At 35.9% G+C, this 24750-nt stretch overlaps 1 protein-coding gene across 39 annotated transcripts in view; it reads left to right on the top strand.

Annotated features, from left to right (window-relative positions):
* SOX6 (SRY-box transcription factor 6) overlaps positions 1-24750 on the top strand; it is a 389870-nt gene that overhangs the window by 173946 nt on the left and 191174 nt on the right. For 38 of the 39 annotated variants that reach the window (XM_085548565.1, XM_032444750.2, XM_085548579.1 and 35 more), the window contains one exon: positions 8562-8772. In XM_085548565.1, the coding sequence (XP_085404691.1) occupies positions 8562-8772 (211 nt within the window). Of the gene's footprint in view, positions 1-8561; positions 8773-21633; positions 21791-24750 lie in introns of all 39 variants that reach the window. The other variant, XM_085548584.1, reaches the window with a different exon arrangement.

The following is a 24750-nucleotide window of genomic DNA, read 5'->3' as shown; positions in this document are numbered from 1 at the left end:
CTGAGAGAGGATGAGAATGAAAAGCTAACAGAACTAACTTATGCTAAATTTAATATTAATTGTTGTATCCCAATTATATGTTAATTGGTAGCTATATAAAGAAATGGAGAATCGTAATTTGTGCTTTATTCACTGGAGAACAAGTGATGCTCCGTAACTTCATACAGAGCCTAAAACATCTTGTGAGGTAAATTATAAAGATTTTTTATTTTTGCCGTAAGCTATCAGGAGAAAGCAGTGCCAACAACAAGCTACAAAATCAGATGGACAAGTGGTCTGACCCACTTAAAGGAAAGAGATGGGTCAGTGTGTTGCCACGGCTGTTGTGGTCCTTCTTATGAACAATAAATGTAAGCAGCTTTACCATAGTGAAATAACAGAGGCATAGAATAGCTTGGGTTGAAAGCCAGAATCTTTCTCCAAATTGCAGATTTTTAAAAATTGTTTTTTTGTTGTTTTTTTTTTTTTTTTTATTTTAATTTTTTTTATTTTTTTTCTTCTGAAACTGTGAATAAAGGAGAGAGGCAAATTGTGTTCCCAACCCTAATCCTGTTACGACAGTCTGGTAAAAGGCAGGATTTTGGAAGATCTCACAGACACTGTGAAAATCACTGTATGTGGAACACAAAAACAGTGGAAGCCCTTTTCCTGTTGGTGTTTTTCTCCTGCCCACCACCACAGGCAGTATGCAGACAGTGTGTGCACAGAATGAGGGCATCCACAGCTTCTCCATCTACCATTACATGAAGTATTGTGGCAAGAGGTTGTTGGGAGAATCACAGCTGCAAGTATAAAGAATGTGTGTTATTTCCCTATGACTGAGGAAAAAACCACAAATATACATATGTAAGTTAATTATCATCAAATAAATACTATGTTTCCCTATATATATATATTTAACATTGTTCAAAGACCCTTTGGGTTTAGAAATGAAATTTCTTTAATTGGGTTTTATGTCAGATGGGAACATTGACATGTATTTCATAATTATGTCAAGTCTCCGTCTTCTGTTGACTTCTTGCCAAAAAGTGAAAAGCATGCTACCTTTCCACTGTCTCAGCACACCCGTTTCAGCAGTACTGATGGCAGATTTGCATATGCAGGAGGAAAAGAGATTTGTGACTGTATTTGTTACTTTTAAATCACTTTAAATTGCCAACTATCAAGTTTAATTTTCTATATCTCTAGCAGAACTCCTGGTATCAGAAAGACAGAAATGGGTGGTATTCAGGTGTGTAGCCTCTGCTATAAAATAGGCATTGTTCTGTCACTCGCCCTCGTGGGCATCCGTGCTATTAACTTCCTCTGATGAAAGTGCTTTCTGTCGGGAAAATAAATTCATGTTTCTAGGAAAAATCATTGAAAACTGTTTACATGTGCTAAACGCTGTGAATTTGTTGCTATATAAATTCATGGCTTCAAATTCTTAAAAGTTATAGGTACAATTACATGTTTTGAATTTTTATTTTTAGTTCATTTTTGACAGGATGTGAGCATATAAAATGCATCAAATATAAATGCCCTAAACTCTAGCAATTCCATATCTGCTAAATTGCTCATGCAGCTGTTACTTGCTTGTACAAATCTGAGTTTTGTGATGATTGAAAGCAATTCTATAGTGCTTGTGATATTCTTTCTGGATGTCAGGTAGCGCACTGAAATTTTTATCTAACTAGAAAGATAAATTATTTTGCATGCAATAGCACAGTGTTTTGATTCAAAAAGCATTCAAATATATGCTTAATTTGGCTTCGTTAGGACTACCAACAACTGTCGCGTTAAGTACATCTAAAGGTTGGAAAGATCACGTACTGAGTTTTAGTAGTTTGAACATAAAAGTGTTTACATTTCAAATTAAAACAGTGAAACAGTTCCCTAAAAGCATGCAGGGGATATTGCTTAATGTGGTAAATTTACTCTAGGAAGAATCAGGAGATTTTTCATTTTTGCATTTGTTCTGCTTTTCATTATTTTTATTTTGACACTGTGTTGTTTAGTTTTGTTTACAAATGTCTGGTGTTGTGGGCTGAATTCTGTTTGAATAGAATTGATCATCATCTGATTTCTTCACAAAAGCCTTATAACGTGTTAGTCTCTAAACCTGTAGACATTTTATTCCTTTCCCTTATTTTGAAATTCCCATCTTTTAATTTTTTTTAATAAAGGAAATTCTGAGAAGTTTTAAAATCAGTTCTGTATATTGACACAATTTTTTTTTCCTCCCAAAAGTAGCAGCATTAACATGCTCTAAATTGTTAAATTTTTTTTCCTTGGGCAAGAAGGAATCAGGTATGCATGCTGATTAACATACTCCAGTCATTAACATGTGATTATGTGGGCTGCATATTGAGCACCTGCCAAAAGATAAAATCCAACACTTTACTACATCTGTGCAAAGACTTTTTGCATTTCTTTTGTACCTTGACAGCTCAAGAAAAAACAGACTTTGGTATCTCTGTCCAGCATTATAAAACTGTGTACATAACATGTCTTAATGGAGGAAGGAAAGATACTACTTATATTTATTTTAATCTTTGAGGCCATGAAAAATCCAGTGACCAAGACGTACAGAGCACCAAGCGTAATATGAATCTCCTAATGTAGAGTATCACTGACATTCATATACAGTTTACAACATTCCTGCATGTTTATAAGGATTATCTGTTCTGGGGTTCAGCCAATGTTATTCTAATTCACAACAGTTTCATGTGATACCTTTATGTCTCATAAATGTCTTGTTTTTATTTCAATCTTCCAAATGTTTCATCAGTGTTTACCTTAAAGAAATACAAGTACTCTTTGCAGCAGGCTGGTTTCCTGCATGCATTCCTCTGCAAATGCTAACAGGGAAACATAAAACATGTAATAGATGTCATGTAACTATATACAGAGAAGGATTTCCATGTGCATCTGATATTGCTAAAAACATAAATACAAATTTTATTCTGATATTTCTAATAGATCTAGCTGTAAGTTGGACAGCTATGAAGACCTAATAGGAGGAAGTTGGATATATACAAAGTGGTCTGGAATATCCAAGCCACACAGTCCTTGTTTGATTTGGCAGCTTCTGGCAGCACACATCATAAAGTATGTGTCTTTATTTACTGAAAAGGTAAACAGTGCTAATCAGCTGGGACTGATCACAATGCATCTTTAGTTTCAATTTAGATGAGAACATAAATCTAAATACTCATTCTACAAATGGTTCTTCCATTACATTTTACTTAATGTGAGCATTTAACCAAAATCCAGGGCACAAAGTCTCAATACTGTTGTGTTTTATTGCGCAGCCTAAACACAGGGAGCTAAAGCATATGGTATTTGGATGATTAACAAAATACTCAGCATTTAACTCTTAAGTAAGCACACAAGTTTTGTGCATAAAATTTGATAGCAAATCGTATGCTGTCTAAAAATGACCAATCTATTTATCTAATGATTTTGAGGTGATTTTCTGTTCTGGAATGGGAGCAAAATGTCTGCCAATATTTTTATAGCTTTTCTTATTTGTGAAGAGAAGATTTTTAAACTGTAACCTTGTTTTCAGAAATCTCTCTACTGAAAACTTGGTGTCTGGATTCTCCAGATGCTCCAGCAGCTGAGTTTGAAGGGATTGTAGTGATTAAGTGGCTGTATTATACATCAAACAAAGAATTTATGCCTATTCCACAAAAGTATATCTAATCTAGCACTGACCTGTTCATAAGATCATGTTCATATTGCGTATGCCTGATTATCGTCATTCCATTTTTAAACCTTTTACCTAAGTAAGCTTTTTCTTTTTTTCTTCTTTTAATTCTTTAGTATATCATTACTTGGGCTAGAGCTAATGCTTGCTGTTGTATTAGTTCTTAATGAGTTTTAGATAAGCATTAAAGGTGAAATGCAAGCTGTTTAAAAGACTGTATTCAGCCTATATTCTGGCAGTGAAATCAATGTAAGTTATATCAGAGTAAATGCTGAGTTAAAGACTTGAGGTTTTATTCCATTACTTGCCATTTACCCTCCCACTAGCATAATTTGCCGAGACTTTACAAATCATATTCTCTCAGTAGCTCATAGCAGCCATTCTCAAGCCTTAGATTTAAATAAATGTTCCTTAATAAAACTCCTATTTTTTTAAGCAGATCAGAATTGGAAATTATCACTTAGATTTATAATTTCTCTTAATTCTATTTAATTAAATTTCTCAAAATGGGAAACCTTTTTTAATGTCCTGATTGGAAATGATTTTGTAAACATTTGCTTTCATTATATGTTAACTCCAGACGAGTTCCAAGTGCCAGCATGCGTCTAGTACTTGGAATAAAAACCACTCTGGATATCCAACTTTCCTGGGGTGTTTACATGTGTCCCATTCAATACAGAGACAGATAAATATCCCTTTATAACAGAAAAGCCTCATCCACATGGAAATAAGCAATTCAACTAACACATTTTATGTTAGTAATATTTGCTTTCTGCTTCTTTTTGGCCATTCATCCTGCAAATTCAGTCGAACTCACAGAAACAGCTTTCACTTTGGCTATTGGGTAGGATTACAGTTGTCAGCTTTCAATCAAAGTTTGACGGCAGTTTTTCTTACTTTGCTGACTAACACTTTGCTGACTAACAGAGTGACCCTGCCTTTGTACAGCCCACAGTTTCAGTTACCAAGTTTTCCTCTTTTCTCAATTTCAGAGAGCAGCTCTGAGGCAGAAGCTATGCTGCCTACCCAGAGTGACACTGAAAAGATTCAGTGATGTCTCATTATTAAAATCCAGAGCCTCACTTACTCCTGCATCTGAGGCTCCCAATAGAGGACTGATTCTGTTCAATAGCTTGTTGATCTGTGCTTAACTTTTCCAAAGAGAGACCTGTCCCACACTCAACTGCAGTGTCTCTTCTCAGCCCTTAAATATGGGGTTTGTTTGTGCTTAGGGCATTTCAGGGAAGAAGAAAGCATAGTTATTTGTGTTCTAGCCTGCAGTCTGTCACCTATGGAACTGTTATTTTATGTGTTTGCTTTATTTTGCAAGTGAAAAGGCTTGAAAAAATTTGTTGCAGGCTGGGTTGTGGTGTGGTGTACAGATATTGCTATAAACATTAGCTTCCTGATATGAAAAATATAAGGTCAACTTTTAATACCCTCATTTATATGGGTTACAGCAGGACTCCCTCATTTGCACTGTTAAAACTAGTGGACCCACTAGGGGTGGGAGCTACTTGAGCTGTTAAAATCTAAATACCCCCCAAAATATAATTTATTGTTAGTGTAAAAGTAGTGATTATTTGTTCAATACCTTTTAACAGAACTAAATGTTTAACATGTACCATTTGAATCTTAGTGAATGTTCATGTTAAAAAATCATTGTGTCAGAGCAAGGGATGTATCAGAATAGACACATTATCTTAATGTAAGAAGAAAATAACGTACATTTGGACAGAGATGGTGCCCAACTTTATTTGTCTGTTGTTTGAAATTATTCAAACATTATATTATATTATTATTATTGCTTTATTATAATCTTATTATTCAGAATAGTTTCTGCCATTAGTAATACTGTACTTAAGCCATTCAGAGAAATGCTGAAGGCAATGGCCAACTGGCCTCTTGCAGTGTGCTCCACACAGTCTGGAAAACTGATAATGCCACTCATGTTGAAATATCCATATTCAAAGTAGCATTGTGCTTGGTTAAAAAAGAATGCTGCCACTAATAAAAAGGCCAAGTATGGATGGAAAACTTTTACTATATTGCACTGGAAATACTAATGTTTTCTCATTTAAATGCGACTAGATGGTAAGTGGGGGTCTTAGAATTAAGTAAAAGCATGATTTCTTGCATTAGCTGCATATCTTTTCTGATGGGTAGCTAAAAAATTTATAGCATATAAAATTTCATTTTTGCTACATTTTATTTGTAGATTAAGAATGGGAATTTTTTCATTTCTTGTAAATAACTGTTATTAATTATACAAAACTGACATTTTTTTCTAGCTGAGTTTTGCTTTTATTACATAAATTACTTATATACACTGGACTGGCCTACAGTTTTTCCATTTGCCCAATTAAACTCTTGAATGACTTTCAGTTTGTGCAGTTCTCCTGTTAAGCTACTTGCCACTCTTTATAACCATTTCTGATTTCAAAAAATATGGGGCCCCAAAAGCCATCCTTGCTGGGTTTCTGAAAGTATCGGTTACGACACAGCACAGTGCCAACCTATTAGCCATTTAGTGATCCCTAACAAAGCTGCAGAGATGAACAATTGAAAATAGTAGGGATACCTTGTATTACTTTATTTTTATTATGTTTTAATTATCAACAAAACTGATAATGTAAAATACTCTTTTAGTTGAACAGATCTCGTTCTTTCAGAGATCAATCATCATTTTGCAATAATTCCATAAATATTTGTGATATTCACAGAGTTTGAATTTATCTCATCTCTATTACGGACATTTCAGGCTTTGGGGCAAAACAACATGTTTAATGTTCCTTGCTGAGAAGTGAGCCTAGTGGGTTTGTTTCTTGTACTGTAAGAGGATGATATGATGGTTTCTTGAGAACAAAGTCATTCCAAATTATTTACGATGCTCTTATGTTGTGGTCTTCAAAGGTGTAAGATGCCATGTGACATAGTGTTCTTCATTAAGGAAATGTATTATGGAAAATTCATGTGTCAAATTACAAAATATTAGAAGATGTTTTCTCATCTTTGTTACAATTTCTAACAAATTTTAAGAAGAGTACAAGTTAAGAAAATCTTCCTTTTGTTAAAGAAAATAATTCAGCATTGTACCAAATGCATCTGAGCTATAATTTTGCTGTGTGATATCTGAGTCTTTATTGAATATGAATGGCTGGGCTGAAAAGTTTAACTGCTGAAATAATGAAGTTAAAGTTTTAGTTCTGTGTCACCTCTCTGTCTGCTCTTATGTAATTTCCTCCACTACTGTTATGTTGACAGTGGTGCTGTCGCTTCTCAGATGCTACAGCATCATCTTAGTGAATAACTGCATTTTCAGCTTCAGTAGCAAATGCTACTTTCTTCACCAGTGGCAACAATAGTACTATGCTGATCACATATTGCTGTGCTTGATGATGATTTGTTGCCACTGCCTTCTGTGCAGTTCACAGCCCTTAGTTACCACACTTGCTCATGGTTAGTGAGCACTTTCTGCTATATTGCACAAGCAATTCATAATTCCTTCACTTCATGACTGAAGCAAAAATTTATGTATGACATTGTTGCCAGTGGTTAATGCTTTCTAATCCATCTTTCTTGAGACCTTCTTTCACCTGAGACTTTTCCCACCACATGTTTCTTCGGCACTGTAAATGGGTAATTCTCAGCTCATGTTACTAGAAATGTTATCATGCCCTGCAGGTAGAATGCTTTTTGATAGAACTATTAGTTTCTATTAATTCCTAAATATAATGCTGCTCTTATTCTAAGTACTTATTTAGAAGAAACATATTTTATGGCTAGGCTTTTAGTGAAGAAAAAAGCTTGATTTTTTTACCCAAATTTTTTAGCATTGCAAGTTTGATATCATTAAACATTATAATTAGAGTAATTAGAATAATGTTGGAAAGAGAAGTGTGTAAAAAATCCCCGTGGTTGATTTTTTTAAGGGCAAATAGAAGGATTTGTTCTTTTTTAGCTAAATTCAGCAAATATCTGTGGTTGTGAGGATGAGAACTCTGAGGCAGAAAATTTCCTGTGGGGCTCAACTGTTGGGTAATGCTGCAAAACAAAGGAAATTTGGACACTATTGGTTGCTTTTTGGTTCTATCTATTGGCAAAGGAGATGAACCATTTTTCTTCACTTTTTGTTATAACTTTTTTGACTACAAAATACATTTTCTGATATGTGTGGTCCTAATACATGCATTTCAGCATGCATTACTTGTTCTGATGTAAACTCATCTGTTTCCTCATTCTTGTCAATATTAGTCTAAAAATTAGTATCTGCTTTTGTATATGAGAAGCAATATAACATTCATTCTTAAAGAAAAGTATATGATCTGAAGAGCAGTAAATGAGCGTGGATGGATAATAAGCTTTGTTTAACTTGAAATGTATTCAAATGTTTTCCCTTGTTTCTCAGTCATTATTAGCCTAACTTTTCAAGTTTTAAAGTTATGTTGTTTTCCATTAGCCTAATATCTATCCAGGAATTATTTGTCCTTGCCTGTATTTTCTCTCTCAGTGCTACCTGTAATACCTTTACTTAAGTCACTTAAGAAATCTGCAAATGCTTAACACATTCATCAAATTAATGTTGAAGTGGCTTGTTTCTGACAAGCGCAATCCTTGATGAGGAGTATCTCAGGCATGAAATACAATAGTAAGAGCCATGGAGAGGACTGGCCTTAAATAAAAAAGAGCCCTATGAAGCACTGAAACTGCAAATTTCAAGTAATAACACACGCTTTAGAAAACAGAAGATATATATTGGCTCCTTAGCATGACAGACTAATTATCTAATGCTTTCAATTGTTACCTGTTTACGATCCTTCTGATGTTAAGAGAATAGCCCACATTTTCACACTGAATTGTTTCTTTGCAGGAATCGGAGAGTAATAAGTTATGTTCCCTATATTCCTTCCGAAATACCTCTACCTCACCACACAAGCCTGACGAAGGAAGTCGTGACCGGAGTGAGCTAATGACCAGTGTTAATTTTGGAACGCCAGAACGCCGCAAAGGAAGCCTTGCAGATGTGGTGGACACACTGAAGCAGAAGAAACTAGAAGAAATGACCAGGACTGAGCAAGAAGGTATGTGCTGAATATGACTGATATGGTTTTCCCACCCCCTACAGATTTTATGGTATAAAGAATGTGTTGGGTATCTTGAGCCAGAAAATTGCATAATTGGCAAAGGCTAGGATAAAGTTATTCACAGGTTACCATGGCAATGGTAGTTTGAGATCCATTAGGGATTTAAGACAAATATATCTGTTTTATAAAACTTTCTAAATTGTGTTGGTTGTCTGTGAGTAAAAGCAAGAATGTTGGTTTAGTTGAAAACTCATTCTTACTTGAGAGGTTATGATGAATTTTTAACTGCTTGTAGAGTCGTGAAGGATGTTCTTCAGTGGAATTTGTTCTTTCTCTTTTAAAAGACAAATGTTTATTTGAAACAATAGGAATGAATAAAACATAAGCTATTTTATTTTGCTTTAGAAATACTCATCTTTCATCACCTTAATGACCCGGTATATGTGGCTAGAAGAATGGGAAACAGCTTTAAGTGTTGTAGTTTTGACCTATATATCATATCTAGATATGCAGCTGAACAAATCTTTTTTTTCTTTTTTTTTTTTTTTTTTTAACAGTCTGCTCAGATATTGTTACATGTGTTAAAAGAGAGATAAAAATGAGGACAAATCTTGGAGCTGCAAGGCAGTTTATACATTCAGTCCTTATTCAGATATTTTCTATATTTTCATTGGCTATGCTTGGGCTTTCTTCTTTGATGGTTACTAAACTGAACTGGAGAATGAGTTTATCGGTATATACGTGCACAAGGTCAGGGTCAAACAAGAAATACTTTCACAATGTCAAGCAGAATGAAGTCTTGTTTACTTCTGTAACATCATCTTATGATCTGTAAGCTCATAAACAAATTTGAACCAGGGAAGGTGTGGGAGCAGAAGGCTTTGAAACAGATATAGAAATATAGGGATACGTGTGTGGATTCTGTTCTGTTGCCAGTGTTGTATTGTAGCATTAAAAATAACCCAGGAGGAATATTTGTAGCACAGTTGATCCCAAGGTAGTAGAACTTTGTGATCTCTATTTTTCTTTGAAATATGAATGAGTTCAAAATGATTTTTGCTCCCTAGTTTCATGATATGGTCGCAGTCTTCAAACAGTATGTGTTAGGATCCCTTGGCTCCGTTTAGTAAAGTAGATTTCAATTAAAATTGATACTGAAAAGTAATAAGTATAAATATGGAATAAAAGCATGTAGAGATGGAAGTAGGCTTTCAAATTTCTTGGCACAATTGTTAAATGCCAGCACATAGATAAATGTGTTCTCTATAGGTGTCCTTTCTGAAGCTGGTGAAACATCTCTAAAGAGAGAATGTCCCAGATTCTTTACTACCATCTGTCTGTTTTCAGCTGTAAAGATCACTCTTTTAAAAATTGCTTTCTTAGATTTGGTGGTTAGACTAGGAAAACTATTTTAAATGTTAGTTTGGCAAAGTTGTTTTTTACAGTCAGTAACAGTCGTTCAACACTCCATGCTAATCAAAGGTCTTGGCTCATACTTTGCTGCGGGTACATACAAGTTGCTGTTGATTGTAGCGACACCACAGCTAAGACTTCTCCAGGATTATACTGAATGGTGTACTAATAAAAATGTACATCAGAGGGTTTAAACAGTTTAAAATCATATCTTAGAGACTCAAGCATTTTGTAGCTTTTTTTTATGTGAATTCTTGAGAGCTTTATGTGCTTTCTCAGCATTGCTATATGCTAGCTATTTAAGATTGGTATATACACAGCAAAGAGATCCCTCTCACCAAGTCTGAGCCTCTTGTACTGAGTATTCTCACCAGCTGTGAAAAAGGTCATTTGTGATCTGTGAAATAATCTTGCCTTTTTTTCGAGCACAGTATGCTAGAAAACTATTGTAAAGTCTCCCTGTAAGTTCAGAGATCTCCAAGTTAAGTTCTTTTCAATGCATCTAGCTTGTTCTGTTTTTGTAGGAAAAAAATAGACAAACATCCATTTTACAGAAAATTTTTGAACATCTGACTGGTACCACATAAACCAATATGGAAAAATAAATAATAGAAAGACTGGAATTTCTTCAGAATTTTTCACTTAGGTAAAATGGTTTTAAAGTTTTGTGCTTACTATAAATATCGAAATTCTTATCTGTAACTATTTTAGTATTCAGAAGTATTTCTGAACTAAAATGAAGCAAGCTCACCATATTATTTGATCTGAACAAAATAAAGTGTTAAGAGTAATTACTGTTTTAAGGTTCTGATCTTTGTTGTAACTGTGGGTACTTCAGTTGATTCTGCCTTGGGTTGGAGGAATGAGGTACGAACTTACAAATATATTTTGCCAACATTCTGTTTTAAACTACATTGCCTAATAATACGTATATAATAAGAAGATGATCTTTACCACCTATCATTTATATGGGTTTGTTTGGAGTTCTCTTCTTCAAATGATATGCAGCCAGTGCTGTTGAGGAGTCTTGATCTGTCACAAAATTAAAAGGCACCTGTTGACTTTTAGAGCAAATAGAGATCTGTAGAGATAACAGAATATAGTTGATTCAATCAGTGTAATGGGAAACAAATATCTATTACTGCTGTGTACTTCTGTTAGTTTTGATGAGCTTAAAATCGTGCATCGTTCCTTTGAATAAAAGGATAGCTTGTGTTAGCATTTTGTAGGGTGGAGCTCCATGAACATTGCTGTAGCTGTGGGAAATGAGCAAACGTGAGGTCATACGTCAAGTTAATTGTACAGTTTGAAGTGAAATAAGAAGTCAAGAGTTCTAGTCATCTGCTCTAACCCCTACATGAGCACAGCAGCAGTCTCTTTTAATTATAATTATGGAAGTTCCTAGTCCATCTGTAAGATCTGAATATGATATGAGTTGCTAGTGAAACAAACATTTAGTGGTACACCTTTAGACAGTAAAGGTCTCTTATGCTCTCTGTGTTACCTCATAACACTGGAAAAAGAAATACATACTGAAAGACATTATCCTGTCTAAACAGATATATTTAATCAGAGTCCTTTAGCTTCTGAAAATAAGTTGTCTAATGAGAATTTTATCTGAGCAGCTGTGACTGAGGAGGTCAGCAGGCACTGCCTAAGAGAATATGGCCCAGCTGGTTAAATCTGGTTGTTGTAGTGATTTAAATGGTCAAGTGCTGCTTGTAATCCAGGACCGTCTGTTTATAAAGGAAAGAGTGAGTGCTTCAGCATAATGTACAGCTGTTTTAATCTCTCTTTAATAATAGTGCTTCAGCCAGTGTCATGTCTTGTGGGTAATAATGTGAACATGAGAGCTTCACCCAGACTGCATATACCTTAGGTCAATTTTTAGCATTTGCTGTAGCTTGAGCTGAAACCACCTACATCACAGGTCTAGTGCATTAAGGCACTCTCATGTCCTAATTCGTAATTATTTGGAAATTAGAAAGTTGATAACAGTAACTATTAAATAAAACAAAACAGAATGCAACAAATATTTAGAGTTGAGTATGTAAAGACTTTTCTGATATGTTCTCGTAAAATAGAAGAGGTCAGAAATAAGAAGGTATTTAATTTAAATAACAACGCTAGACTCTAGAACCTACAGGATAACCTCAGTATACATAGTCTCAGTAGTTCATTGGTGAGCAGAAGGATTGTTTTCCTGGTCTTTTTTTTTTTTTTTTTCTTGGAAACATTCTCCAGTAAAATTAAGTATTAAATCTCTTCAGCTCATATGAAGAGTGTGTACTAGATAGCGTGGTCAGACCACTGCTCTCCCTTCCTGTACCCTTCTTTCAGAATCTTGCTTATATTAATTTGGTGAGACAGATTTACGTTGCCTGGACTGAGGCTAAGAATTGGCTTCCAGACAACTATCCTACTGTACTTCAACATAAGCCTCTGTGAGCAGTAATTAGTAGTACACATCTTGTCTGTAGCTAGGAGAGCAGATTTCCCCCCTTTCGGATCTGGAATGCTAGGTTGGCAGGTCAGCTGGCACTTCTGTGCTGGAAACTGGGCATGTCATTTCTGCTAAGTGCTAAGCCCTCATTACTCAGGGCCTGGATTCCTAATTCACTTTTGACCTTGATTCTCTGCAATGTATACAGTATCATTTTTCAGCCAAGCTCAGCTCAGAATTCTGGCACAAGCTTTTTATAAACTGCTTCCCATTCTTGTTTCCTTCTTGAAGACCATAGCTGAACATCAAGAGATCAAAGATATTTACGTATGCATGTTGGAATAATGAACATCTATATAAAGAGCAGTATATTCATAAATTCCCATCTATTCTGTGTCATGTGCACCTGTTTGTACTGTCTCTCAGTGGATGGATATATGTAACTCGTTGAGATATATAATACATCTGAAGATGACTAAAATAAAAATTAAAGATTCATATGTAATATTAATTTTATATGCAATAGGGAAAACCATATAACACTATTCCATAGCAGTCGTTTTAGGACTTTCTGGTTTTGCGTGGTTTGTTGTTTTCTACTTTAATGTTCATTAGCTAATAATAATTGACAGCTTACTTTTACATTGGCATAAACTAGATTAACACTTCCCAAAGAAAATCTTTATTTTGGACCAGTAAGGACATTATACTTAAGTATTGCACAAACAAATATATATGCATTACTTCACTGACAAATAAAGAAAATTAACTTTCACATACTGATTTATTTATTTGCTTATTTATTTATTAACAGAACCTGTGTGCTACATCATAGTATAAGAATGAGGAGTTTCAGTTTGTGTTACTCATGAAATATCATGACAACTGCTGTTCCTTTCAGCTAGAAACAAATCCTTTACATGTGAGAAAATACACCTTCTTCATATGCCTTTCATTTCTTTTGAAAAACCTTTCCATCTCTTTTAGGTACCGGGCTCATTGTGCTTCCTTTTCTTCTTTAATTCTTAAAAATAATATTTAGTTAGCAAATTTGCAAGTGATTAGGTAAATAGTCAGTGTAGCCAGTGCTTTGAATGCCATATTTTTATTTTATTTTATTTTATTTTATTTTATTTTATTTTATTTTATTTTATTTTATTTATTTATTTTTTTTTTTGTTGGAAGCCATTTGTGGTAACATTCAGGTCCTAACTGAGATCCAGGAATTCTGCTAAACTCCCAACCAGCTTCCAAAAAAATCACGGCTCAGAAGTCCACACAATGAATAGATGACTTGGATCAAGTTAGAGGAGAGAGATGTGGCACATTTTCCTAAATGGTTTCTTTTGCTTACCTCTTTTCCATATAATTATATGCAACTCTCTCCCTCTGTCTTTTTCATTCAGTGATGCTTGTAAAATCACACTTGTCACATCTTTTCCATGCAATATATGGTTCTGTTTTAGAAAAAATATATTCCTTTTTTCACGTAATATTAAGGGTAGCTTTATGGATTTAAAGTTTTGTGGTAGTTCATTTATTGAAATGTACTGCTAATTTCTATGTCTTAATAGGTTAAAGTAATTTAGGAACAATAATGCAAATACAGTGGTTTCTAAGGTTAGTTCCCTGGTAACTGAAAGAAGATGCAGCTTAATTTCTTTCTGAGTTGCTTGCATATTCAGTCAAAAAAATCATTCTTCTTTGAAGCAGAAATAACTTCAAGGAACTTGTTTTAATGACATTTATAACCTAACGTATGTTTAGGTCATTATTATTATTATTATTTTTCCAAAAAGCAGATCAATCTTGTTTAACAGTATCTGGTTGTTAATAATTTCTCTAAAATTTTTATTTACTCTTCCAGCTATATAAGATTTCACTCCTTTGTTATAATTTTCTGTCTTATGTTACTTAAGTCCTTCTGAGTTCTTCATCATCGTTAAATGCCATTTCACAACTTTTATTAAAGAAATTGACAAGTGTCTTCCTTCCACCTTCTCTTCACGTTTATTATCTGGTTGTCTACACTACATATTATTCTTCACCGTTTTTCAGCATGTCTCATGCTACATCTGAAAATTTTCTTTTGGTTTTCTTTGTTCACAAAATTTATTTATGTACAGAAAAGGGAAACAGTGCGGGCTTTTACGCAGGTGTCATGAAGAAGTTGAAGGGAAATACTGCATGTAGACCTGTCAGGCAAAACTATCCATTGGTTTCCTTCAGACAGTATTTAGATTTATGGTCTATGTCATTTTATTCAGCTTCTTGAAGATTCTCTTTCCCAAAGCAGATTTTTTTATTTTTTTTTCTTGTGTAAGCTTTGTACCTCCACACCTCTATAAATCTACTGCTTTTGCCAATTCGCAGAGTTGATCACAGTCTTGATGCAGAAGAGTCTGAAACGCAGCTCTCAGTTTTGATGATTGGGACATCCCTTCCAGCTACAAATCTCTAAAGTATTTCTGGGTAGATGTTTTGTATCACCATTTAAAGATACTCTTATCACAGTGGGGAAATGCCTTTATTCAACCTTGAATATCTGAGATAAGTAAAATTCTTCCCCTTAGAACAAGGGCTTCCAGCCTTTCCTCATTGTCTCCTAACTTGAGCTCTAAGCTGGTCTTGTGGACAGGGGCAAATTAAACAGAAATAGACTAAGATCTTCTCAATTCTAGCATCTACTGACCATTCCAGCCACTTTCTCACCAGTGATTGTATTTTCTTATGTGATTAATTTCACGACTCACGTCATCCTTTTCTTTAATCCCACAGTGCACCTCAGTCCTGGACACAATTTAATGTAATTTTTTTTTAATGTGTGATAAACTCTTTCCTTGTTACAATTTTATATAATTTTCCACAGTGTGCTCATCCAATTTTTGTCTCCTTTAAGGACATGTGGTATAAGATCTTCTATCTTTATACTGTTTTTTTAATTTTGTTGGGTTTTTTTTTTTGTGTTATGAAAATCATGAAATCATTGTAGAGAAGCATAGCTAAAAGCCACCTTTTCCTTAGGGCAGCAAGAAAAGCAAGTTTAGTATGAATGGGTACAAATAACAGTGGGCTCTGTGGCGAAGATTACGAGTGAGTAAATAGCTGTGAAAATATGGCAAGTTGCTTCAGTTGTGCAATGTTGGCAGAAGATGAATTCAGACTCCACTGGTTTCTGATGCACTGTGACACAACGTTATGATCAGATGGTGCTTTAAAACAGAAACTGAAATACTCTTTGTAGTCATCAGATTAGCAGTAGGGACTAGATGGCAATAATTCCCTTCTTTACATTGCCAATGTAAACATAATAAAATGAAGATAGGGCTCAAATGTGACTGGTCTTGTATGCCATTGTATTTTTAATTTCTGGAGGGGGAGTGACCTCAGGTTTCTTTGGTGGTGAACTTTGTTTTTTGTTGGTCTTATCTGCTTTGCCATTCCTGCTGTTTAGCAACAGGACCTAAAAGTGCTTTAAGTGCTTGTGACTGGGGTAATGAATGAAAATATCTTTCCAGCACTGAGAGTATTGCATTAGACTGAATAGTCACCTTACTTGTAAAAGCACTATTAGAGAGGGGCAGCTGTAAGTAAGGATAACGATTTGTGTCCAGTGCTTATTTACTGAAAATTGTAAATGTATTATTTATTGAGAGCTCTCCAGACAGTGCTTGTCAGAATAAAAATGTCAACTCTAAGCAAAATGTTATAATACATAATAAAAATGCTAGGTACGCACTTTAGAGATACAGCTAATTAGATCTGCTTTTCTTAAAGAAATGACAGTAAAAATGCTCGGCAGCATATACATTTTAAATGCTGATATATTCCTCATTCTCCTATATAGTATTTGGTTTAGATACCTTATCATTACTTAAAAATAAGGTTGACAACTTTATTTGGCTGCCACAAGAGAGACAGAGGCATCTGCTGCCTGGCTGCATGAGGCAGCCCTGTGCTCAGTTCCCTAACGGGAAGCACAGCTACTCTCACCTTAGTGTTTCAGTCTGAAACTCCAAGAGGCCACTTTCATGAGGGAAACCCGCCTCCACTGGAAAAAACAAACAATTATTAAGATTAGTCTTCAGCCGTGCTAATTAATTACAAACAAATGTTGCATTAAGGAGACTAGATCCATCTTTGTTACTTTCATGTATTAAGTGCAAATCAGCATTGGGGTAAAAATAACTGCTTTTTTTTTTTTTTCCATTTCAAATAGTACCTTTCACCATTTCTGTATCCTACAGCTGTTCTTATTTTCCCTGAAATTTCTAATGGGAAGAATCTTGACATTAAAAAAAAGAAAAAAAAAAAGAAAAAAGGAGGAGTGCAGAGTGGCTGAGGAAGACCGGCACCTCTGGCCACTGCTTTGGTCCAGGTCCTGGCAGTTGGGAGGTATCTCAAAGGATGGAAATGCCACAGCCTCTCTGACAATCTGTTCAGTGTTTGGCCACCCTTGCAATAAGAAAAGTTTGTCTCATGTTTAAATGGGATTTTCTGTATGTTCATTTATTCCCATTGTCTCTTGGCCTGTCACTGGGTACCACTAAATAGAGTGTAGGCCCATCTTCTTTACTCCCGTAATCAGGTAGTTCCATTTATAAGATAGCATGGAGACATCTGTTTTCTTGGTTAAATGCTCTCAGTCTCTCCTTGTATGAGGGTTGATCCAGTCACCTGGACATCTTTGCAGCCTTTGCTGGTCTACTGTGCTGTTTGTACTGGGAAGCTCAGAGCTGGGCGCAGCACCAAGTTGTGGTGTCAGACATGGTCTATTTTAAAGCCTATAGGTCTGTGCTTTAGGACTTATCTGGCACCTTTAAAGCCCACAAGGTTTTGTCCTGAGCCTCCAAAGTGATAGTTCAAGCCCTCTGTTCATATGTGACATGCATATAATTCAAATCCTAGCCCTGCGTATGGGCTTTCACTTCCTAGTACATAACGAGGAAGTGCAAAGTACAAATCAGGGGCAAAATGCAATTATGTGTTCTGAGTGACATGATTCTTAAGGTTCATAAAGTATTTTGGATTGTAATGAATCCTTTAAATCTCCATTTACATGTAGGTTACTTTGAAACTAGTGCCTACGATTTATTTCCATGAAAATTACAATAGATACAGAGACCACAATAACACTCTTTGATAGTGTAAATTCGGAACTACAGAACACTTTTCTTTTCAAGGCAGTCACCACCATTAGCTGTACTTTCTCACCAGTGATGAACAAGAGCTTGCATGCTGTGCTTATAAAATTCTGCAGCAGTGGATGTGACCCACTGTCACTGTTGGCACTGCTGAAATGCACCATTTACTGCCCCACTGTGCTCACATCCACTGGTCGGTCTCCAAAGACGTTCAGCAAGTGTCAGTGAATATCCGTAGGTGCCATTTTTTCCTTCTTGGAGGAATTCAATGATACACCTTTGTTTCATCTGCACTTCCATGTCAGCTGTCATTTTGTCATATTGGCCCTCTGCTGCCATCTGTCACATGACAGCAACATGTAATGGGATATCGGTGGGGTGGTTCAACTTCTGCTGCTGTACTGACATCATGGGCCAACATAATGAAATAGGAGGCATTACTTTCAGAGCGAGCTTTGCATTAAGGCATCTCCCTCATATAGTGATTGGCACATTGGTCTCCAAAATGAAGCAAGACACGTGTCAGAATCTTCCTCCTTTGCTGTGTATTTAATATCATAAAGAATTACTTGTGTTGCTAGAGTTCAGATGGTGAGAGTCATGAAGAGGAGCGCAGCAGCCTTTGTTAAATACAATCGTAAGGACAAGTTCTGTGTAAACATCTGCAGGTAGCTCCTGTTCACACTGCTCTATCCCAATTGGCAGCACCCATTACAGTCTGTTTCTGTCCCGAGTCCACACTAGCATGGGCTGCCAGTCAGCAAAGCAGTGCCAAAATATCTTGTTCTACAACATAGCATTTTGGAATGTGCCTAATAGCTGTTTTCTTTTATTAATCATAATGTATTTTTAGTTTTACTTACATAGGTGCCCAGAGCTCCTGGGCAAAGTGCCCTATTTATGAATGCCTGTTTATTTTCATCTTCCTTTTTATTAACTGTTTTACCTAATGCTTTACAGAACCATTTGCCATATTTTGATGTGTAGCAATCTGCTGCCTGCTCATGTTTCTTAAAGAACTTGTGACATCACCTTCTGTGGTGAATCATGATTGTCACTGAACCTAAAAGAAAACCAACAAAAATCCCCAGCCACCCATATTGAATGCTCTTCTGTCTTTTGTTAGAAAATGTTGAAGCAAGCAGGCTTTTTCACCCATCTGGAGGAACTCTGAGCACACCAGTCCGGAGAGCCTGCAGTGGCACCAAAAAATTGGAGAGAGAATTTCTTGTTAGTCTGACAACACTCCAGGACTGAATCCTGCTTACATTTGCAATTGTACTGTGTGTGACAGGGGCTACGTGTGAAGGCAGGGCTCTGGTCTTTCTACTCTTCAGATTTACCTGTGATTTTCCCATTTAAAACAGCACTCTGTGCCTTAAATAGATAACAAGCAGGTTGCTTTTAAATAGTAACAGTGAAACTAAAACTAACACGTTAGCTGGAGGTTCTTTAAAACGTCATATCTTGTCATAGTGAAAAGTAAATATTGAACCACATTCACTCCTGAGGTGACTATTAATTGCAGTGGAATTACTGCAGGAGTAATTCTTAAAAAAAATCTGCTATCATGATTTTAACATTTTTCACAGAACTCTGAATAGCCCTGAAGTGATTTTATAGATGTGGCATGCACATGTGTTACTAGTTGAAATATACTTCCTTCGCTTCAGTTTCCTCTGTGGACTGTTTGTATTTTTAGCTGTTTAAATGCAGCTTTATTACTGGGTTTTGTTACATCTTCAGTGGTGCCAGCAATTAATAATGTAGCTGGAGCATCGGTTCCTCCACATTTCGGTATCTCTGTCTTGTTTGCCTGATAGGAGTCAACAACACACAGAGTCTGCTGCCTTTCAGCATCTGTGTATCCCATAACACAGCAGACAGCGACCGGACACATAACCTCAAAAATCAAACCAATTTGTTAATGAACTAATACGGCAATATAATAAGCATCTCTATTCAGTCATTTCCCCCAGCTTTCAGTTATCCCTTTTAGCAAGAGCAGCTAGTGCTGTATCAACAAATTATTTGATGACAATAATTTGGCTGATGAAAATAGAAGGAAAAAGACCCAATCTAATTAGCAAAGACTGTATATTAGGTGGTGAAGCGTGGCTAATATTTTATTTTTTTATTGTCAAACTGCAATTTGCAACTTTCTGTAGTTAATGATTTTTATGTCTCCCCCTCCCACTCCGAGCCCAGTAAATCATGAAAAAAAAAGGCCAAGAAGGGACTACAGGACTTGAAGCACAGTGGCCCTGAAGTGATGGGAAAATGGCCAAGGTGTCACAGCTAATTTCTGACCCTGCTTTATGAGTTCTGCTGTTCCTTATTCCCCTTGTCAGTCTGTGAATCCCTGAGGCTGTACAAACTGGCCTAACATCACTCAGCTCCAGTTTTATATCCTCTTTTAATAATGTTGAGTCTATTCTGTCCAACTTTGATTCAGACAACCTGCTTGTCTTGAAAAAGTGATATATTTAATCAGTGGCTCTGTCTCCAGCATAGCTCCCACTGCGTGAGACTAGAGCCAAAGAGTAGTGCAGTGGCCTGTCACTTCTGTTTGAATAGGTAATGTGGAGCCGCTCAGCCGAGGAGACAGGAGCTGGAACTGCTTGTTAGGACACATGATCAAAAGCCACTCTCTGCTTTCTGCCAATCAAGCCTCATGTCGCCTTGTGGGGCAGACATTAAATAGATTTTTCTGCCGTACGCTGTGGGCACTTTGCCAGTTTGACATGTGAACTGTTACAAAAGATACCAGAGTTTCCACTGCTTGCTGACTGCTTTTAAATATTACCAAGCCCTTGCTGTCCAAAGTAGAATATTTTAAATAATGGATTATGATAAATTTCCAGTACTCTGAGACAGGCTCGTCCTGCTCTCAGCAGTTCAAAGATGTTTTGAAAACCAAAACTTTAAGTTGGTTTCTGGAAGGAAACAGGCAAACAAAAACTGTTGAATGGCCCTATGGCAAATAGATTTGAACAACACGATTATTGTCTGAGAAGTCTGGTGAGTTGTCTGCTTTCACTGGTGTCCTTGGGAATATTGTTTCTATTTTTGGTCTTTTTACGTTATTTAATTGGATTTTCCTAGTTGAGATCATAGAACAATTTTATTCTAATGGTGATGTGGAGGGACATTATACTGGCTTGTTTTGTGAATGAGGTTGAATTTATTTATTGTGTTTATTGGCTGCTGGTGCTAATGTAACGGTCTTGAAATGGCTCTGTGGTTGTTTTCAGTTATACTTTCCCTTGTTTTTTCCTCTTTGTCTATTACCCTTCACAACCACCTCAGCTCTTGTGCCCATGGCAACAACACTCAGTGGTGGAGGCTAACAAAGATGACATTTAGGCTTTGCCTAAGTAATGAATATTCTTTTGTAACTTGCAGGGCCACTGAATTTGTGCCATTTTCTAGAGGTCTCCAGTACCTAGAAAGCCGCTTCAGTAAATGTGCTTGTGCTCATGTTATCCAGATATTTGCTCCTTTGTGACTGCTGTTCCTGATACAATATCTTTTTTTTTTTTTTTTTTCCCTTCTATTTATTTTTTATTTTTGAGTAAAACATTTTTATCAAAACACACCATGGCAATCTAGTGGAACTCATTTAAACAGTGAGCTACACATAAACAGCTGCTCCTTCAATAAGACATTCTTTATAATACCCTTATTACCTTCTAGTGTCTCAAATTCTGATTAGTCAACAGTGCTGATTGCTGCATGGCATTCCACTGCCCATCTTCCTTCTGCTCAGCTGCTCATGTCTTAGCTGTTATGTGATTACAACACAACTTGTGCATTGTTTCTCCAAGTTGTTCTTCATATTGTATATCTTTAAAAAAGGAAGGAAGAAAGAAAGAAAGAAAGGGAGAAAGCAAGCTCTTGAGGAGATGGAAAAAAATACTTCGAGTCCTCAGGAATTCTCTGAAACCTTGTGGATTGTTTATGCACAACTGTGACCTTTGCAGTCTGCATGCTCTGCCGCTTTGCAGAAAGATATGTAAGTTCTTTAGATTAAGAACACGGATCATCTATAAATACAATTGACTTCAAAAAACTTTAGAATGATGATGATTAGTTATTGTGAAGCTTGTAAGATGGCAGAGTTGGACACTCATAATTAATTTGATTTTTCTTTTTCTTCTCCTTTTTTTTTCCTTCTTTAATGATGCAAAGCACACAAAGCTTTGGCCTTGGTTGGCTTTTACAAAAACCAGTAGCTCCAAAAATCAGTAAGAACAGAGCTAAGTCACGAGGAAGCAGTGAGGGAAACCCGCCCTCAGTCATGCATCCTGAGGTCTGCTGAGGTGTGCTTTGGGGTGGGAATTGTGCCTTTGGTGCTCTAGGGCCAAAGCAGCAAAACCTGAGGTTTGTTAAGGACATTAAAACTTTGTCGGCTGGTTTTTAGGTAAATAGTGCCATAGTGAGAACACCCTTGCTGTGGCTCTGTAACCACCCCCAGCTTCCTTTGGTGCAACCCCTTAGAATCAAGTCCTGGTGAGTATGAAATGCTGACACACTCAAAACGCAACCCCATTAAAGGCCTTAAATCTGTCATTGTGCTCCGGAGCCTGTTCTGAAAATAGCAAAGCTCTTTTTGTAAATTAAAATCGGTGTGAATGGGAACAGATGTTGACATGCTTTACTTTATCTGCAGGGATCCCCGTCGGGGGGAGAGGGTCAGTGAGGTTAGATGGTAGGAATTACTGCAAATGTGCAAAGGACAGGATAGTCTAATATAGACATTGTCTTTGGCTTTATGTGGAGCTGTAATAAGAGCCAGTGGTTACTTCTGTATGCTGATAAGTCTGTACGTAAGGAAAGAGGATTGTGTAATATCTTTAATTCCTTGGAGAATACTGTCCTGTTTTCTATCTGTTAATACAAGGAGAGGGATGCTTTCCCTGCTTTTCAGAACTTCTTCACTCAGGTCTGGCTTCCAGGAGATCTGGAGTCATCTCAGTTCCCATTTACTTTGGCATCTCCCAGGCCCAGGCTCACTAAGGACCTCTGGGAAGGTGCTCAGCATACCCTAGGATAAAGCTATAGAAAGTCTGCGCTCAGGCTGAATTTGCATAGTGCTCCTGGTATTCCAGTGTTACTGTCTACAGTTTTGGATGAACTCTCACATTGCATTATAGCCATCATCAATTTCTGATAGTTTTTGAAATAATAACAAAAAGAAGTCATCTTATATATGTGCAATTTATTAGACAGCTTTGCAAGTCAGTAGAAATAAATTCTTGTTAAAGATTTTTCCTGATTAAGAAAAAAATAAATATATATATATATATAGCATAGGATGAATTTATTTATAAGAAGTGTAATAGTTTCCCTCAATTCCTTTTATATTTTACATTACCTTATAATTTTCTAAATCTACATGAACAATAATGATCAATTTTGTCAGTATTATTCACACCTTTTATTAATTTAGCATAGATGAATAAATGTGAATGTTGTGAAGAGTTGATTGGGAATAGATTTTAAATCTGACAGTTAGATTACAGGGTACCTAAGAAAAAATGGCTCTTTCACTAGGTACCTAGTAATTTAATTCTTGTTTGAAATTATTATAATTTATTACAGTGTGTGGGTCCTAATGAATGTCTACTATTAAATGAAAAGGAGAAATTGAAATTATGAAATTCTTTTAACTTGTATCTTAAAAATCCTCTTAAACAATTCAGCAGTTATTAATAAGCAATGTGCTTTTCTTTCCCTTTTATGTGAGTGCAAACAAAAACATTTTTGCCAGTACAGAATGACATATCAGGAGTACTGCTGGGAATTTTTATTTACAAGCAGGACTGCCTTAAAATAGAATGGAATAATTTTACGTGATGAAAAATAAATAAAATTTACTTGTTTTAGCATGTAAAACTTAACATACAAGTCTGTCTTGAAAGAAATACCAAAGTCATGCTGTAGAAGTTGTGTGCTTCTTAGAAATGCAGATATGTGCGTGCTGAGAAATTAAAACTTCATAGCTACTAAGGGAGTAGGTGTTTACTATCCCTGTATCAAGTTAGTTTTCTGCTTTCCTTAGTGACCTTGTGAAAAATGGGTGGGGGAAACTTTGGAAAATGGGTAGATTTTTCCAAATAAACACAAACTAGACTATGAAGACATTTCAGATATTGAAGTACTTTTGTTAAGAGACTGGACTCTTTAGAGAAGTCTTAGATACAAATTAGCTCATACTGCTGTAGCTTGCGCAAAATGAGGCCACCAGTGGGGTTTTATCATGATTAAATCTGCTTAAAGAATAGAAGGTCTCTAGTTTTGTCTGAAACATACCATTCTGTCTCAAATTATGTGTTCATTACATGAGCCCCTGATAAATAAAAAAGGGCTTCAGAGGCAATTCTGTTTGTAGTTACACCATACAAGTTGGTAACAGTTGTGGCCATTGGAGTTTACAGATTTCATAATGGCTCAAGTAAAACCTCTTTTGTGCTCTGTACTATTTTTTTGTGTCTTTCTGCAAGTTAGAAAAATATCTTACTAAGCTGAGAAAGTCAATATGGTTGACTGCAGTTTCTTGGATTATTTTCTTTAAGTGCCCAACAATACAATAACTCTCCTTGGTCACACTAAGTCAACTTACTAGGAGAAATTAAATATTACCTCTGGCTACTTGTTGCTGCCATGTAGCTGACAGATGGAGCACCAGTTGGATACTCCATTTTCAGGTACCAAGGTAGCATTGTGTGCTTGCATCCTTTGAGATGCCTGTGTCTTTTCCTCTGTTAAAAGCATGTGTGATATTATTCGACCCTGTTTCCTGCTGTGTTGTCAGAAAGGAAAAGGGAAAAAAGAGAAGTTAAAAAAAAATAATAAAATAAAATAAAAAAAAAGATGAAAAGAAAAAAAATAGAAGTGAGGAAATAAAGAAAAGGTGATAATAAAAAAGAGATAAGGTGAATAATTTTTGCATTTTCATCAAGCAGATGTTTC

The sequence above is a fragment of the Coturnix japonica genome, chromosome 5 (genome assembly GCF_054131305.1).
Source record: "Coturnix japonica strain WE chromosome 5, WE-NBRP24, whole genome shotgun sequence".
Taxonomy (NCBI): domain Eukaryota; kingdom Metazoa; phylum Chordata; class Aves; order Galliformes; family Phasianidae; genus Coturnix; species Coturnix japonica.
This window is presented reverse-complemented; position numbering and strand designations above follow the sequence as displayed.